We start from the raw sequence: 14,508 nt of genomic DNA on the forward strand, positions 1-14,508 counted from the left end.
GCCAGTTGTGCTACCTTCCTCAGGTGAGAATCCAGCCAACAGCCTTTGCCCTTTCTCTGTTACCCTGGGCCCTTTGCATTCATTCCCTCTTGCTCACACAAATTCCAAGCTACCCTGTCTGGACCAGGTGGGTGCCTGGGTTTAGGGCAACCTAATCAAGACCATGGCTTCTGAGCTGGTTTGGTAGCCAGAGCTGAATCCATTTGGAGGCCAAATGATTCTCCCTAAAGCTCACAGCTCATCAGGCTCCTATTCCTCTGCTGTTGGAGCCTCCCTGGGGTCACAAGAGGCCAAACACTGACGAAATCATGACAGAAAAGGGGCCCAGAACAGGCTTAGGCATCAACAAATGTTATGTGGTGGAAGAATTATTAGAGATGGGTCTTGAAGAATAAATAGGAATTTGCCAGGAAAACAAAGGGATGAGTAGGTGGGTGGGTGCTCCAGGTAGGGTATGTGCTAAGTACGTGCAGCAGCCTGCAGACCTGGTCACAGTAAGTGTGTCTGGGACACACTGTGGGTGGGAGTGGAAGAGAGGTTGAGGGTCTTGAAAACCAAGCTTAAGAACTGGGCCTAGGTTCAGGAAGCCGGGAGTCGCAGATGCTCAAACCAGAGGAAGGCGGTGTCAAGGGCTTTCCCTTTTCACTTCTGTCCCAGAGCTTGGCCCCGGGTTGCACTCTTTGCACTCTCCCCTGCAAGTTTCCTCTCCCAGCCCCCATCACCTGGTTCTGGCGACAGGGTCGGTGCGCCCTCTGGTGGGTGCTCAGTGGAAATTCGGCAACGGGGCGTAGCTGGGAACCTGGGAGGGGAGCAGAGCGCTGTCTACCCCGAGGCCCAGGAGTTCAGCAAGGCGAGCTGCAGATCACTTGCGGGTCACCCACCGGGCCACCGGGCCGCAGAGGGCGTGGATGGGCTAGAGCCGGCGAGTGTAGATCGCCGCAGTGGATCCCACAAGGCACCCAAAGTCGAATCCTCTCCCGCAGTGGGATATGTTCTGGCCTGGGAGGGAGACAGGAGGGGGCTTTCACACCACTTATCACACCGGGTAGGTCAAGACACACACTCCCGGCCCCACATGAGGATCCCCATCCTGTGTCTGCCCCAACCTTCATGTACGCGGCTGGAGGGCCAGTTGCCTTCGTGGAAATGCCTCGAAGGGCTGAGGTAAGGATGGGATTCTGTGAGTGTGTGGCCTGGCTCACATAACCAAGTTCCTTTCCCTCAAGTACCTGGATTACATTTTGGGGAACGCTACCGGCTGGACCTTTGGAACCTTGCTCACCCCTTTCATGTATGTTATTGTTTCCAATTCATTTATTGACAGTTTGTGAACCCTAGTAGCTGGGTTGGGATGAGGGCTGTTTCCCAATGAAATACAGAAATCTCAAACTCCATTAAGGACCCCTGCTACAGAGGAAGGTGCCTTGAGAGAAAATCTGGAAGAGCAGGGATTAACTGGGGCAAGGGACAGGTGGAGGGAAGCTCAGTAGAGGAAAGATCCTTAGCCCCAGGGAAGGTTACTAGTGCTGAAATATCCGAAGGCTGACAACGCAAAGCAAAGCAAAGCGCTTAGACAACTACTCGTTCATGAAGTCTGGATCAAGCACTACATGCCAGGCACCATGAAGGGCACTGGGGATGAGCCTGTCCTCCAGGAACTGAGTTCCCGGTGTGAGTGGTGAACGGAGACAATGATTTGCTGTGGTAGAAGTTACTTTAGTTTTGGGGGAAAAGGAATGAGGATTGTTTGGCATTCATGGTGTGATCCAGGAGGATTCATCTAAAGATGAGTAAAGGAGGTCAGCAAAGCAGGGGCTCTAACCTTATTATTTTTTTCTAATTTTATTTTTAAAAATTTATTCTTTCAAGAAGAGTCCAAGTATCAGAAATTGGGATCCCTGGGTGGCACAGCGATTTAGCACCTGCCTTTGGCCCAGGGCGGGATCCTGGAGACCCGGATCGAGTCCCGCATCGGGCTCCCGCATGAAGCCTGCTTCTCCCTCTGCCTGTGTCTCTGCCTCTCTCTCTCTCTGTCTCTCATGAATAAATAAATAAAATCTTTTTTTTTTTTTTTTAAAGTATGGGGAATTGTGATGCGGGCTGGGGCAGGCAGACAGGCGCGCAGGAGGTTCAGGGGAGTTGCCCACGCTGCCAGGACGGCCAGAGGTGCCACACTGGAGAGGTCACCTCAAGAAGGTGGCTTCCCTGAGGCCCTGGCCTCGAGACCCACGCTGAAGGAAGAACAGGGAAGGGCCTGGCGTGAAGCCCTAACGGTTTAATGGACGGGGGCTCCGGGAAGGCTGAGGTCGAGATCGAGCGCTCCGCCGGCAAGGCGGTGCCGCCAGGACTGTCCCCTGGAAGCTGGAGCCCGGACGGGAGCCCGACAGGGAGCGATGCAGGCCGAGGGGCTCGGGAGAGCCGCCGGGGCGAAGGCGCCTGCGGCCGAGGACGGAAGGCCGACTCCGCCAGGCGCACGCGCGCTCCCGGCCGCCAGGGGGCAGCCTCGCTCCCCGGCGGGCCCCGCCCCCCGAACAAATATTTGACATTCCAGGCTTATCTAGAGCGGGGCTGGACCCGAGGAGCGACGCTCCCGCTCCCGCCGGCCCGATTGGCCTAGCGCTCCGGCGGGCGGGGACCAGCGGGCGGGCGCCGGGGTGGGCGGCCCCGAGAGGGGCGGAGGAGGCGCCGGGGCCCCGCGCCGCTGGGAGGTCCGCTCCCCGCTCCCGGCGGACCGCAGCGAGTCGCTTCCGTACTGGGCACCTCGGTCTCTATCCGTTGAGTAGGGACGCGCTGAAGTGTGAGCTCTCTGGGCGAGGCCTCGGAAGCGCCCCCCCCACCCCAGGGCGCCCATCTCCTCCGAAAGCGCGAGGCGCGGCTCCCGCCTCGGCGTCCGCGCGGGCCTGGCAGCCCCACGTCCCTTCTCCCGCCAGATTCTTCCGTTTCTCAATCCTATAAATGCGGGAACTTAGAGAAGTCCGGGGCGGCCTGGAGACGAGCCGGAAGGGAGGCTCCCCAAGCACGACGGGGCGAGAGGGTGTTGGGACGGACCTGATCGGGTCGCCGGCCTCGGAGGGAGCAGCGCCGGGGACCCGCGGCCCGTGCGCGCACGCCACACCCTCGTCGCTGGCCCCCACCCGGGGGCGCTCGGTCTCGGGGCAGCAGGCCCGTGGTCGCGCGGGGAGGGCGACGGGAACGGGCAGCCGTCTCCACGGGGCAGAGGTGAGCCCCCGGGCCCGGCCGTCCGGCGCCGCCCCGCCTCGAGGGGCTCCCCGGGGCTGGAGCACGGCGCTCCCACCTGCGCACCCCGGGGCCGGGCTAAGGCCAGGTGCTAACGTGTGTGGACAAGCCCTGCCCGTCCCCTCGGTCCCCCGATCCCAAGGCTGTAAGAGCCTCAGCTCACCCTCGGCGCGTGGGTGATAGCGGGTAATTCACCGCCCTCTTGGGTGACTTCCATCAGCCCCCACACCGGCCGTCAGGACCCCCACTGCCCCTGGAATGGCTCCCGGTGATTTTCACAAATGCCACGTGACCCCTACGCCCTGCAGAAGGTCCCTGGGCGCAGGCCTCACGGTGGGGAGGGGCAGAGGGGGACGGGGTCGCCCCAGGAGGCGGGCACGGCCCACGGACCGAGTGGGAGTCGGGCCGCGAGCGCGCACCCGGGCCGGCGAGGGAGCGCGCGCGCTCCGGGCTGGGCGCCGGGCGCCGGGGCCGCCTGGGTCACGTGGCCGGCGGGGCCGCCAGGTAACTCGCCCGGAGAGGGCGGGGGCCAGTGGCCGCCCCGCCCCACGGGGCGCCGCGGGCGGGTCTCAGCGGCGCCCACTGCGCCGGCCGGGCCGCAGGTGCCGCCCCCGACACACCGGGTCCCGCCCAAGCTGATTGGTGTCTGCCGTCGGCCGGTGCGTGCGTGCGCCTCGTCGGTCCGCGTGTGTCTGGCCGAGCGCCCCCTTCCTCCGCGGCCATGACTCCGCCGCCTCCCCAGCCACCGCCCCCCGGCCCGGACCCCGCCTCGGACTCGGTCGCCGACCCCCGCCCCGCGCCTGGACCCCTGGTCGTGCTGTTCGGGGCCACGGCCGGTGCGTTGGGGCCGGACCTGGGCTCCGACGAGACCGACTTAATCCTCCTGGTCTGGCAAGTGGTGGAGCCGCAGAGCCGGCAGGTACGGCGAGGGGGGGCGGTGGGGCCCCCGCGGGCCGCAGGGGCCGGGGAGCCGTGGCTGATCCGCTCCCCCCGCCGCTCGTAGGTGGGGACGCTGCACAAGTCACTGGTTCGCGCCGAGGCGGCGGCGCTGAGTCCGCAGTGCCGCGAGGCGAGCGGCCTGAGCGCCGACAGCTTGGCGCGGGCCGAGCCGCTGGACAAGGTGCTGCAGCAGGTGAGCTCGGGGCTCGGCCGAGCGGAGGCCCGGCCGGGCCGCGGGGGGCGAGGCCTGGTGTGCTGCGACCAATCGGCCTGGGTGGTAGGACGACCTCCGCAGTGGTTCCTGTTGTTTAAAAGTTTCGGAGGTTCCCGCGTGTGCCGGCCCTTCCTGGGGGCGCGCTGCTTCTCGGCCTTTCCGGGGATCCACTCCTGCTTACGCGGTGGGACGGAAGCCGCGGGACCCCTCCCGGGGCCGGCGGGGCTGGGGGGCCGAGACGCCTTTGGGAACGCGCCTGGTCCGGTCTCCCAGCCCAGCAGTCGGAAGCTAAAAGGGCCGACGGGGCCCAGCCTTGGCCATAGGTCACGGTCCCCGCCGCCTGCGACCTCGGCCCACCCAGCGGCCTGGGAGACGCGGGAGCGGGGGCGTAGGGCGGGGTCTGCCTGGGAGGCAGACGCCGCCAGGTGTAAGCGGCTCGTCTAGGCCTGCCCCGGCCGGCTGGCCAGGCGTGGGCGCTGTCCGGACCCCGCCTGGAGGCTACCTGCCTCCCGAGCGCAGAGGCCCGGTGCCTCCCAGGCCTGGCTCCAGCGGGAGGCGGCCCCCACTGCTGTTTTCTTTCTCTTATCTTCACTAGCTGCACTCACCCTGTGCCTGGTCTCGAGTGTAAGGGCTTTAAGTGCTTTACGTGCACAAATTCGTTCATTTCCCAGCAACTCCGCTGGTTCTCCGCCGGTGAGGTGCTGAACCTGATCCTGTTCCAGGGGCCCCCAGGCTACACCGTACCTGGAGTGTGCTGAAGGAGAACTGGGTTGCCTTGCCCTGGGCCTGCGCTTAGTGCTTCTCCCTCTCCTCTGGCTGGGAAGCAAGGCCGGGTGGGGGGCGGGGGCTGGGCAGCTTGGGGAGTGCCACCCCCTCTGTGAGCAAACAGCTCGGTGCCAGCCGGTCGATAGGGTGTGGGTCAAAGCTCGCACTGCCCCTGGCGTCCAGGTGTGGAGCTCTGTCCTTGGATTTTCTCTGCCCATGGGTTGGTCAGACCTAGAGGCGGGGCTGCCATTGACCATGAGCCAGCTGGGCCTCAGGCAGGATTGGGCCTCCCCCACCTGTCTGAGGGTGGTGCCTGGTCAGGGACAGGTTTAACCTGCTTTGCCCCGCCCCTTCCCACCTGCTTGTCCCACTCCACCAGGTGTTTGCTCTGGCCCCACTCCAGACTCTTGGGAGTGTGTGTGATGGGGGCTTGGGTGATAATGTGACTGCCCCCATTTGGCCTGGAGAAGCTGACAGTGGACTGGGGGAGAAAAGGGACACAGGACCAGGCCCAAGGACTGTGGCCAACTCCTCCCCAGGCAGGGCAGGGCTGAACATCTAGCTGAACCAGCTTGGTAGCCTGTGTTCTCCCTCCTCCTTCCTCTTGCCCGCCCAGCTGTGAGTCTGTGTCTGTCTCTCTCCCCACTCTCTGTCCCCAGTTCTCACAGCTGGTGAGCGGGGATGTGGCTCTGCTGGGCGGGGGCCCCTACATGCTATGCACTGATGGGCAGCAGCTGCTGCGACAGGTCCTGCACCCTGAGGCCTCCAGGAAGGTATGCCACCGAGGGCACAACGGGGCAGGGTGCCCAGGACCCCCTGTCATGGGGGTGGGCAGGGCAGCTCAGTTCCCCCTATTCATGCCCACTCCCATGTGCCCCCAGAACCTGGTGCTCCCCGACACCTTCTTCTCCTTCTACGACCTCCGCAGAGAGTTCCATGTGCAGCACCCAAACGCCCGCCCTGCCAGGGAGCTCACCGTGGCCACCATGGCACAGGGTATCTGTGACCCGGCGGGGTTAGGGTTGGAGGGGAGGCTGTAGGCTGTTTTTGAGTATGTGCGTCCTGGGGGGTTATATAAACACACGCAGGTTTACACTATCTGCCAAGTCCTGAGGACACACGCTTCTGTGTCTGCGCTGGGGTGTGTTTGGAATACGGACGTGTGTCCGCATAGGTCTGGGCTGGAGACTTGTAAGGACATACAGGGGCTGGATCAGAACCAACGTGTTTGCTGGAATTCTGCATGTGTCCCCTAAAGGGACTTGAGCCTGGGTAGGACCAAGATTGGTGCTCATGCTGGGATTTTCTCACGGTTCTTTCTCTGCTCATAGACTTGGGGCTAGAGACAGATGCCACAGAGGATGACTTTGGGGTCTGGGAAGTGAAGACAATGGTAGCGGTCATCCTCCACCTGCTTGAAGGGCCCAGTGGTAAGGTTCGCCTCAGCACCGGTCACCTGCTCTAGGACTGGGCGAGCATCTGCCTCTTACTCCCTCAAAGTCCCCATCCCCACTTGTTACCTTCTGTGAGAGACCATAGGTAGGAGCTCCTTTGTCACTGCCTTATCCCCCTCAACTGTCCTCTCTTTGCAGAGCTTGGTGGGGAGACCCCCTCCACCAGACCCTGCTGACCCCCATGCCATATCCTCTCAGGTCAATTGTTTTCGAAGGCAGAGGTGGTAAAGCAGAAGTATGAGACAGGTCCTTGGTGAGTGTGGGGGCCGGGGTGGGCGGTGACACGTGTGGGGGCGCAGCTCTGACTCTGTGCCCCGCCCCCGCAGCAGCAAGGCCGACGTGGTGGACAGTGAGACTGTGGTGCGGGCCCGCGGGTTGCCCTGGCAGTCATCAGACCAGGATGTGGCTCGATTCTTCAAAGGGCTCAACATTGCCAGGTAGGTACGGCAGGATGGGTGGGCTCCGGCGGGCAGGCCTGCCCGGGAGGCACTAACGCAGCACTGGCTCGGCAGGGGCGGCGTCGCACTCTGCCTCAACGCCCAGGGCCGCAGAAACGGCGAGGCCCTTATCCGCTTTGTGGACAGCGAGCAGCGGGACCTAGCGCTGCAGAGACACAAGCACCACATGGGTGTCCGCTATATTGAGGTGGGCTTTGGGCCGGGGGAGCAGCAGGGCAGAGCCGAGGCCGGCCAGGCTGGAGACACACGGGCTGTCCCCGCTGTCCCCACAGGTATATAAAGCAACAGGAGAGGAGTTTGTCAAGATCGCGGGGGGTGAGTGTGCTCCCAGCAGCAGCGGCGGCTCCCCTGGTTCTCCGTCCATGTCCCACTGGCCCACCGCCCCCTGCCTTTCTGCTCCCCTATGTGCCGGGTGTAGGTGGGTGTGTGGAAGGGCACGGATGAGGTCAGTGGGTGACTCCCATGCCTCTCACCAAGGCACATCACTAGAGGTGGCTCGTTTCCTGTCACGGGAAGACCAAGTGATACTGCGGCTACGGGGACTGCCCTTCTCAGCCGGGCCAGCGGACGTGCTGGGCTTTCTGGGGCCAGAGTGCCCGGTGACTGGGGGTGCTGATGGGCTGCTCTTTGTGCGCCACCCTGACGGCCGGCCCACTGGTGATGCCTTTGCCCTCTTTGCCTGTGAGGAGCTGGCACAGGCTGCCCTGCGCAGGCACAAGGGCATACTGGGTAAGCGATACATTGAACTCTTCCGGAGCACTGCAGCTGAGGTGCAGCAGGTGAGCACCCAGGGCTCCCCCTACCCACCGTGTGCTAATCCAGGGTACCCCTTCCATGCCTTGGACCCCTGCCCTATGTGGCATGACCGGCCTGTCGCTGCCTTCCTTACCAGGTCCTGAACCGCTACGCATCCAGCCCACTCCTTCCCGCACTCACGGCTCCACTGCTCCCCATCCCCTTCCCACTGGCAGCTGGGACTGGGAGAGACTGTGTACGCCTTCGGGGCCTGCCCTACACCGCCACCATCGAAGACATCCTGAGCTTTCTGGGGGAGGCAGCGGCCGACATCCGGCCCCACGGTGTGCACATGGTGCTCAACCAGCAGGTGGGGCTGGTGCCAGTGGGGAGACCTCCATAGTGAGAGAGGGGTTTGTGGTTGCGGGTCAGGTGCTCTAGCACGTGACAGATCACAGACCCTTTACAAGACCACCATGTGCGCAGGGCCGGCCATCTGGCGATGCTTTCATCCAGATGACGTCAGCAGAGCGGGCCCTAGCTGCTGCTCAGCGTTGCCATAAGAAAGTGATGAAGGAACGCTATGTGGAAGTGGTCCCCTGCTCCACAGAGGAGATGAGTCGCGTGCTAATGGGGGGCACCTTGGGCCGCAGTGGCATGTCCCCTCCACCCTGCAAGCTGCCCTGTGAGTGTCCCAGAGGCTGGGGAAGGAGGTGTGTGCGGGCTGAGCTGTTACAACTTTCACTTTCTACAGGGAGACACTTTACTGGCTGCCTCACCCAGGGCAGTGCTGGGCTCCCTGCAGATGCGCTCTCTACTTCTGCCTCCAGGCCTCTCACCACCCACCTACGCCACCTTCCAGGCCACCCCAACACTCATTCCCGCTGAGACGGCAGCTCTGTATCCCTCTTCAGCACTGCTCCCGGCTGCCAGGGTGCCTGCTGCCCCCACCCCTGTTGCCTACTACCCAGGGCCAGCCACTCAACTCTACATGAACTATACTGCTTACTACCCCAGGTACCAGCTGCTTAAGAAAACTCCACAGTCTTGCCCCAATTCTGGTTTGGGGGAGGTTCATGATCCCCTTTCTGGGCCAGATAGTCCAAGGTCTGTTAGAGCTGGGACTTATTCTAAGATGGTCAACGGAGTGACAGGTATGGCCTGGCGGATACCATCTATAGATTGGAATGGAGAGGACTCTGGAGACTGAGGTTTTAGGGAGGAGGAGTTGAACTAAGCACAAGGCAGAGACCAGGGCAGGAGAGAGGCAGGTGGGACTGCACTCCTAAAATCCCTGCCTCTCCCATCCTAGCCCCCCAGTGTCCCCCACCACGGTGGGCTACCTCACCACACCTCCTGCTGCCCTGGCCTCTGCTTCCACCTCAGTGTTGTCCCAGCCAGGTGCCCTGGTCCGTATGCAGGGTGTCCCATATACAGCCGGTATGAAGGATCTGCTCAGCGTCTTCCAAGCCTATCAGGTGAGGTGTGGCTGGAGGGCATGGGAACGTGGCTGAGCCAGGGGCTCCCTCCCCTAAATCTCTTTCCCTCCTGCAGTTAGCCCCTGATGACTACACCAGTTTGGTGCCTGTTGGTGACCCGCCTCGCACTGTGCTACAGGCCCCCAAAGAGTGGGTGTGTTTGTAGGTGAGGGAGCCAGGAGGTAAGAGCTGGCTGATGTCTAACATGTCTCTCTTGCGTCCAGAGAATCAGTATCCTCAATCAGGTGGCTTCTGGCTTGTCAAAGCTCTCAGCACCTAGAGGAGCTCAAGCCCCAGGTCCATCTCCCACTTGTTGCTGTCTGTTCACCCCAAAGATGATGGCTGGACCCCTGCATGCAGGGCTGGGGGTGGAATGGTGTTACCCTGCTCCCAATGGCCTGATCTAGGCCTCCTGAGTAGCAGCAAGAGAGCCTTTGGTTGGTTTTGGCTGTGGGGCTGATGTCCACAGCAGGCTTGGTTTTCTTTTTAAAATGTAAGCCCTGGTGCCTTCAGTGTATGACTCCTGGGAGCTTCTGAGTAAAGATCCCAACGTTCTACCTTCCCCTGTCCCTTCTGGTAGGGGGCAGGGAGACAGAGAATGCTGGCCCCGACCCCCAGGATACTTGGACCTTAGTGGCCACATTGTGCCATGGGTCTGAGGATGCTAACTCTCCGCTTGGCACAAGGAATATCAGGTGGCAAAATCACAGTTGGTTTTGATGGACTGTACTGCAGTATCCCCAGAGGACACTAGAGGGCAGGAAGCCCTCACACAAAAACTCAGACTTGAATTTTAAAGGGGACTTTCTGCCTACTTTTCATGCACACCTTGGGCGGGCCAGTTGTCTTGAACTCAGCAGACTTCGTGGAATGCCCTTTGCACCCATTAAGAGGGTACATAATTGAAGCTTTGGAAAGAATTTGGAATTCTGCTTACTTCTCCGTAAAATAAAGGTTCCTAACCAGGTGGACTTTTTAAAAGCCAAAGTGCCCTTTAGCTTTGGATCCCAGAGTGTGGGGCTCCACGCTTGCCCCAGGCAGAGGAAAACTCAGGCAGATTTCAAGGACACTGTTAACCTGTCATCATTTATTATTTCAGCACTGTAACTGAGGAACCTGAATTGCTGGCTCTTCCCTTTGTTATTTGTGTAAGGAGCACTATACTCCTAGAAAAGGTTTTAAAATACAAAATGTCTAAGAAAACACAATTCCAAGTGCTGTAAACATAACTCAGAACCAATTCCTTAACTGAACATCACCCATTTTAAAAAACATAAGGTTTCAACTTGAGCCCATCTGAGTGTTAAAGATAACCATCTGTACTGAATATTAAAAACAGGGCTTCAAGGCCAGAGGGCGCCTGGTTGGCACAGTCGATTGAGCATCCTACACTTGGTTTCAGCTCAGGTGGTGATCTTGTGGGGCTCCCTTTGCCCCTAAGTAAGTCTTCAAACAAATAAGAACCACCACCCCAGGGCTTCACTGCCAGATCCAGCAGAGCTCTATAATGGTTAGCCTTGGGCAGGGGTGGGTTGCACAGGCAGCAGCACCAAACGTAAACCTGAAGACAAGACATCTGGTCCCTTTCAAGCTGTTTTCAGCTATGTTTCTCTGAGAATCTCTAGTAAGCAAAAGGCTGCTTATCTCATTCCTCAACCCAGAATCAGCACAGGTTGGTTGGGGTAGGGGTAGGGGCCAGGGCATGCTGAGTTGCTCAATGTTGCTACTAGAAGTCAGTTTACACAATCCAATGGATATGTGCTTTAACACCACTTCTGTTGCACAAAGTTTAAAGTCTTTACCTACAAAGCCAAAAAATATTGATTCTTAAACCAAAGATTTTACAAAATGATACAAGACTGCCCACATAGTATACAAAGCTCTATTTTAAAATTTAACTTTTATTTTAAATAGGAAAGCATTTCTAGTGCTACAGGCATCAAGGTATTTAAAAGGCATCGAAATTTGGTGCATAGCAACTCTGGATCATAGAGGCTTTTATTCCTGAAGGCAGCAGAGCAACCCCCAAAGGGTCTTGCAAAAACCCCATGTGAAGCAGCTACCCCAGGGGCAAGGGGGTAGAGGCAAGTCCGGCCAGCTGTCTGGAGCTTCCTGTCAGGGGCCGCCTCTCACAACCCCTCCAAAGGAAGCTGTAGGCTGCCAACTACAGGCCCTGAAGCAAATCTCACTATCCACACTCTGACACAAAACTTAAAGAAAATATGAAAACACCCAGCTCCAAGAGGGACTAGAGTGATTTGCTGAAGGATATACATTTTTCTCTAACTAGTTTTAGGGGGAAAATTAAATCATCATGGTTTGAAGGGGGCATAAAAATAAAAAGACCATACTTCATCCTGTAGGAGGTGAACAGTTCCTACCTGGCTGACTAGAGGTGGTGGCCAGTGACCCGGCTCCCTCTGCCCAGGCCTCAGCTGACCTCAATAGAGTCCTGGCATCTAGGACTCATTATCCCCTGGAGTGACAACATCAAGCCTTTGACCAGCTCAGCACACTGTCGCACATATAGGCACTCAAAAGAATTTCCTTCCTGAATAAATGAAATTACATGATTTTGTGTGCAAACATTCTACAAACTTCAGGTGCTTTGAAATGGCCCCAGCCTTGGAATAGGTACTAATCCCATTAATGGGATGGGTAAGGGCAGAGTTTGGAAAAAGCACCCAACTCGGGCACCTCCTTTGGTAGACAGCAGGCTGGAGTTTCTTACTGGCCCCTGCGTTGGGCACCAGCCTCACCAGCAGCAGCACCAGAGCATCTTTGGTGTGGAGGGTTAGGTCTATGATGCTACCTCATGTTTGGGTTTGCCTCAAAGCCTTTTGGGGAAAAGGCTGGTTTTTAGGTCATGCAGAAGGGACCAGGTAGGCCAGAATCATTTTAGGCTGTAAACAGAATGAGGGATAAGCCTTCCATGCCACTGTGAATTTTAAAAGCTTCCCATCTGGAGTCCTGTATTTTCTCTGTTCCTTTTTTTTTTTTTTTTTTTTTTTTTCCTGCTCCTCTTTTGAAGCATAGCTTATTTGTGTTTAGCTTCTGACACAGCCTGGCCTTTAGAGTTGAGCTAGAACCAGCAAATTTGCCTAAACCGTCATAAGGCTATGGCTTCAAAGGATATAGAGCAGCCAAATGCAGATAAACTACCATTCGGAAAAGGTCTGGGACCAGAGGACACAAGAAAAGCACTCCACAGCTTACTTGTTTGCAGGATGGCAGGATATTAAAGCTACCAAGCTAAAAAACCCACCTTTCAAAGTCACCTTACATGTCGCTATCTTATCCAAGGCCCTGAGGGAAAAAAGCAATTTCAACATGGAGTCATTATGGAGAGACTGCAGGAAGATTACCTAAAAAGTTATAAAAAGGCTATGCTCTGGAATGTCGTTTTATATTCCAACACTTCAATGATTGGAATGGTCTCCTCACGTTAACAGTTTACTTTTATAAGAGGTATGAGCTACATTTGGCTTTATTTCCTATAAATCTATGAAAGGCTTTAGGGCATGCTGAGTTTCTGAGGCATAGGTGTGGGCTTGGGAGAATTTTTTTTTCATGTTTACCTCTGGAAGGTTTTATCAAAAGTTACTACTTTAAAAATATCATCAAAGCTAAAGAGTCCTTCAAATGACCATTAAGGAATACAAATCACCAATCACAGCTAAGCAATCAGGTCACTTGCAAAAGCAGCACCTCTGAAATGGAGAGCCTGCTGCATTCACACTCAAAGCACCCATCATATAAAAGTATCCTATTTAAATATAAAAAGCAAAGCTCATTTCCCCAAAGCTCAGTCTATGCTGCTCCTGTTCTTTTACAAAAATCTACCCAAGGCCTGAGGTGGAGGAATGCTGCTTTCCCCACATACAGTGATCCCAACTCCTGGCGCCAGTCCTGAAGGCCACAGAATTGGAAACCCAAGGTCCAAGGAGAGAAACATGCTGAGAAGTCCATGGTGGTGGACACATGGCTGCAGCGAGCACTGTTAGAGCCCATCGGATCTTCCTCTGTCCAGGGAATTGGGACCTGGGAGGGGAGCCTCCCTGCTCGCCCCTGTTCCTTGGGAAACAGAAATCTGGGACATGTCTCTCCCAATTATCTCGTTCACTGAAAAACAAGAAAAGGGAAAATGATTAGTGACCTCTGTGTGACTGACCATAGGATGCTCAAAGGCAAGTTCCATTTCAAACACATTTTTTCGCTTTCTGAAGTTTTCTATAAAGGTAAATGCAGTGCTTAAAGCCTACTCCTAAACTGAATGGAGACCTAAGTCCAGAAGCTATTCCAGCCTCTGCTTTTCCCTTTCAGTTCAGTTTGGGTTGGGAAGGGAGATGGCTCAGGGAACAGGAAACATTCTTACCCTCACTCTAAAAAGCTCATGCTCGGGATCCCTGGGTGGCTCAGCGGTTTGGCGCTTGCCTTTGGCCCAGGGCGCGATCCTGGAGACCCGGGATCGAATCCCACGTTGGGCTCCCGGTGCATGGAGCCTGCTTCTCCCTCTGCCTATGTCTACCTCTCTCTCTCTCTCTATCATAAATAAATAAAAATTAAAAAATAAATAAAAATAAAAAGCTCATGCTCTAGAACTGAAGATAGCATACTTCTTAAATGTGTTTACATTAATCTAACTTTTCCTTAATTTGCATCCCTTTAGGAGGGTCTTCCCCTTCTGATTCCTGGAGAGTACTTTGTATGTAAAGTGAGTGAAAATAAATGCTTTGGTGAGAATAAAAGAATATTTGGGAATTGTTCTGTTACTTTATGCTAATACAAGTATCCTTTATTATGTTGGGGGCATTTATACTGTTTCTCATCCTTTCAGAAAAGATTCTTGCTTTTTTGTTGGTTTCCATGACAAGCCAAGCAGTAAACATATAATGCTCTGTGAAGTCCAATACAAAAAACTTCAGTCTTAAGTAACCAGTATAGAAATTCTCCCAGTAAGAATCTTAAGTTCTCTCATCATGAGAATTCTTTGCTTTGAAATGAAAATTCATTATCAACTAAAGATTATACTCCTAGGCATATTCTCAAAAGAATTGAAAACACATGTAAACTTGTACTCAAATACAAGGTCACAGCAGCACTATTCATAACAGTCCCAAAGTGGAAACAACCCAGATGTCTACCAAGTGATGAATGGATAAACAAAATATGGGCTATCCATACAGTGGAACACTATTCAGTCACAAGAAGGAATGAAGTTCTAATAC

At 56.4% G+C, this 14,508-nt stretch overlaps 2 protein-coding genes across 8 annotated transcripts in view; one reads left to right on the forward strand and one right to left on the reverse strand.

Moving 5' to 3' along the window:
* Positions 1–3,775: 3,775 nt before the first annotated feature.
* Positions 3,776–14,041, forward strand: ESRP2 (epithelial splicing regulatory protein 2). Of its 6 annotated transcripts, none has more exons than XM_072731642.1 (16): positions 3,833–4,156; positions 4,241–4,369; positions 5,815–5,928; positions 6,037–6,151; positions 6,487–6,585; positions 6,808–6,862; positions 6,936–7,046; positions 7,122–7,254; positions 7,340–7,382; positions 7,545–7,846; positions 7,960–8,172; positions 8,289–8,487; positions 8,633–8,819; positions 9,115–9,280; positions 9,357–9,462; positions 13,166–14,041. In XM_072731642.1, the coding sequence occupies exons 1-15, from the start codon at positions 3,959–3,961 to the stop codon at positions 9,444–9,446; spliced, it is 2,154 nt and encodes a 717-aa protein (XP_072587743.1). In that variant the 5' UTR covers positions 3,833–3,958; the 3' UTR covers positions 9,447–9,462; positions 13,166–14,041. The 6 variants fall into 6 exon arrangements, 4 of the variants coding, with proteins under 4 accessions (XP_025867336.2, XP_072587744.1, XP_072587743.1 ...); XM_072731644.1 differs by having other exon boundaries at positions 6,939–7,046; positions 13,166–13,886; XM_026011551.2 differs by lacking the exon at positions 13,166–14,041 and having other exon boundaries at positions 3,776–4,156; positions 9,357–10,488.
* Positions 11,162–14,508, reverse strand: part of NFATC3 (nuclear factor of activated T cells 3) — a 137,720-nt gene continuing 134,373 nt past the window's right edge. For both annotated transcript variants that reach the window (XM_026011549.2, XM_026011550.2), the window contains one exon: positions 11,162–13,402. In XM_026011549.2, the coding sequence (XP_025867334.1) occupies positions 13,281–13,402 (122 nt within the window). In that variant the 3' untranslated portion in view covers positions 11,162–13,280. The remainder of the gene's footprint in view (positions 13,403–14,508) is intronic.

Source organism: Vulpes vulpes, chromosome 12, assembly GCF_048418805.1.
Source record: "Vulpes vulpes isolate BD-2025 chromosome 12, VulVul3, whole genome shotgun sequence".
NCBI classification, from domain to species: Eukaryota; Metazoa; Chordata; class Mammalia; order Carnivora; family Canidae; genus Vulpes; species Vulpes vulpes.

What these genes read in the sequence shown, in the direction of transcription:
- ESRP2 (XM_026011551.2), top strand. Translation starts at nt 3,959, where the DNA reads ATGACTCCGCCGCCTCCCCAGCCACCGCCCCCCGGCCCGGACCCCGCC. An exon ending in TGGGTGTCCGCTATATTGAG is followed by an intron (nt 7,255 to 7,339) that starts GTGGGCTTTGGG and finishes CTGTCCCCACAG; the next exon opens with GTATATAAAGCAACAGGAGA. An exon ending in TCCACCCTGCAAGCTGCCCT is followed by an intron (nt 8,488 to 8,632) that starts GTGAGTGTCCCA and finishes TTCTGCCTCCAG; the next exon opens with GCCTCTCACCACCCACCTAC.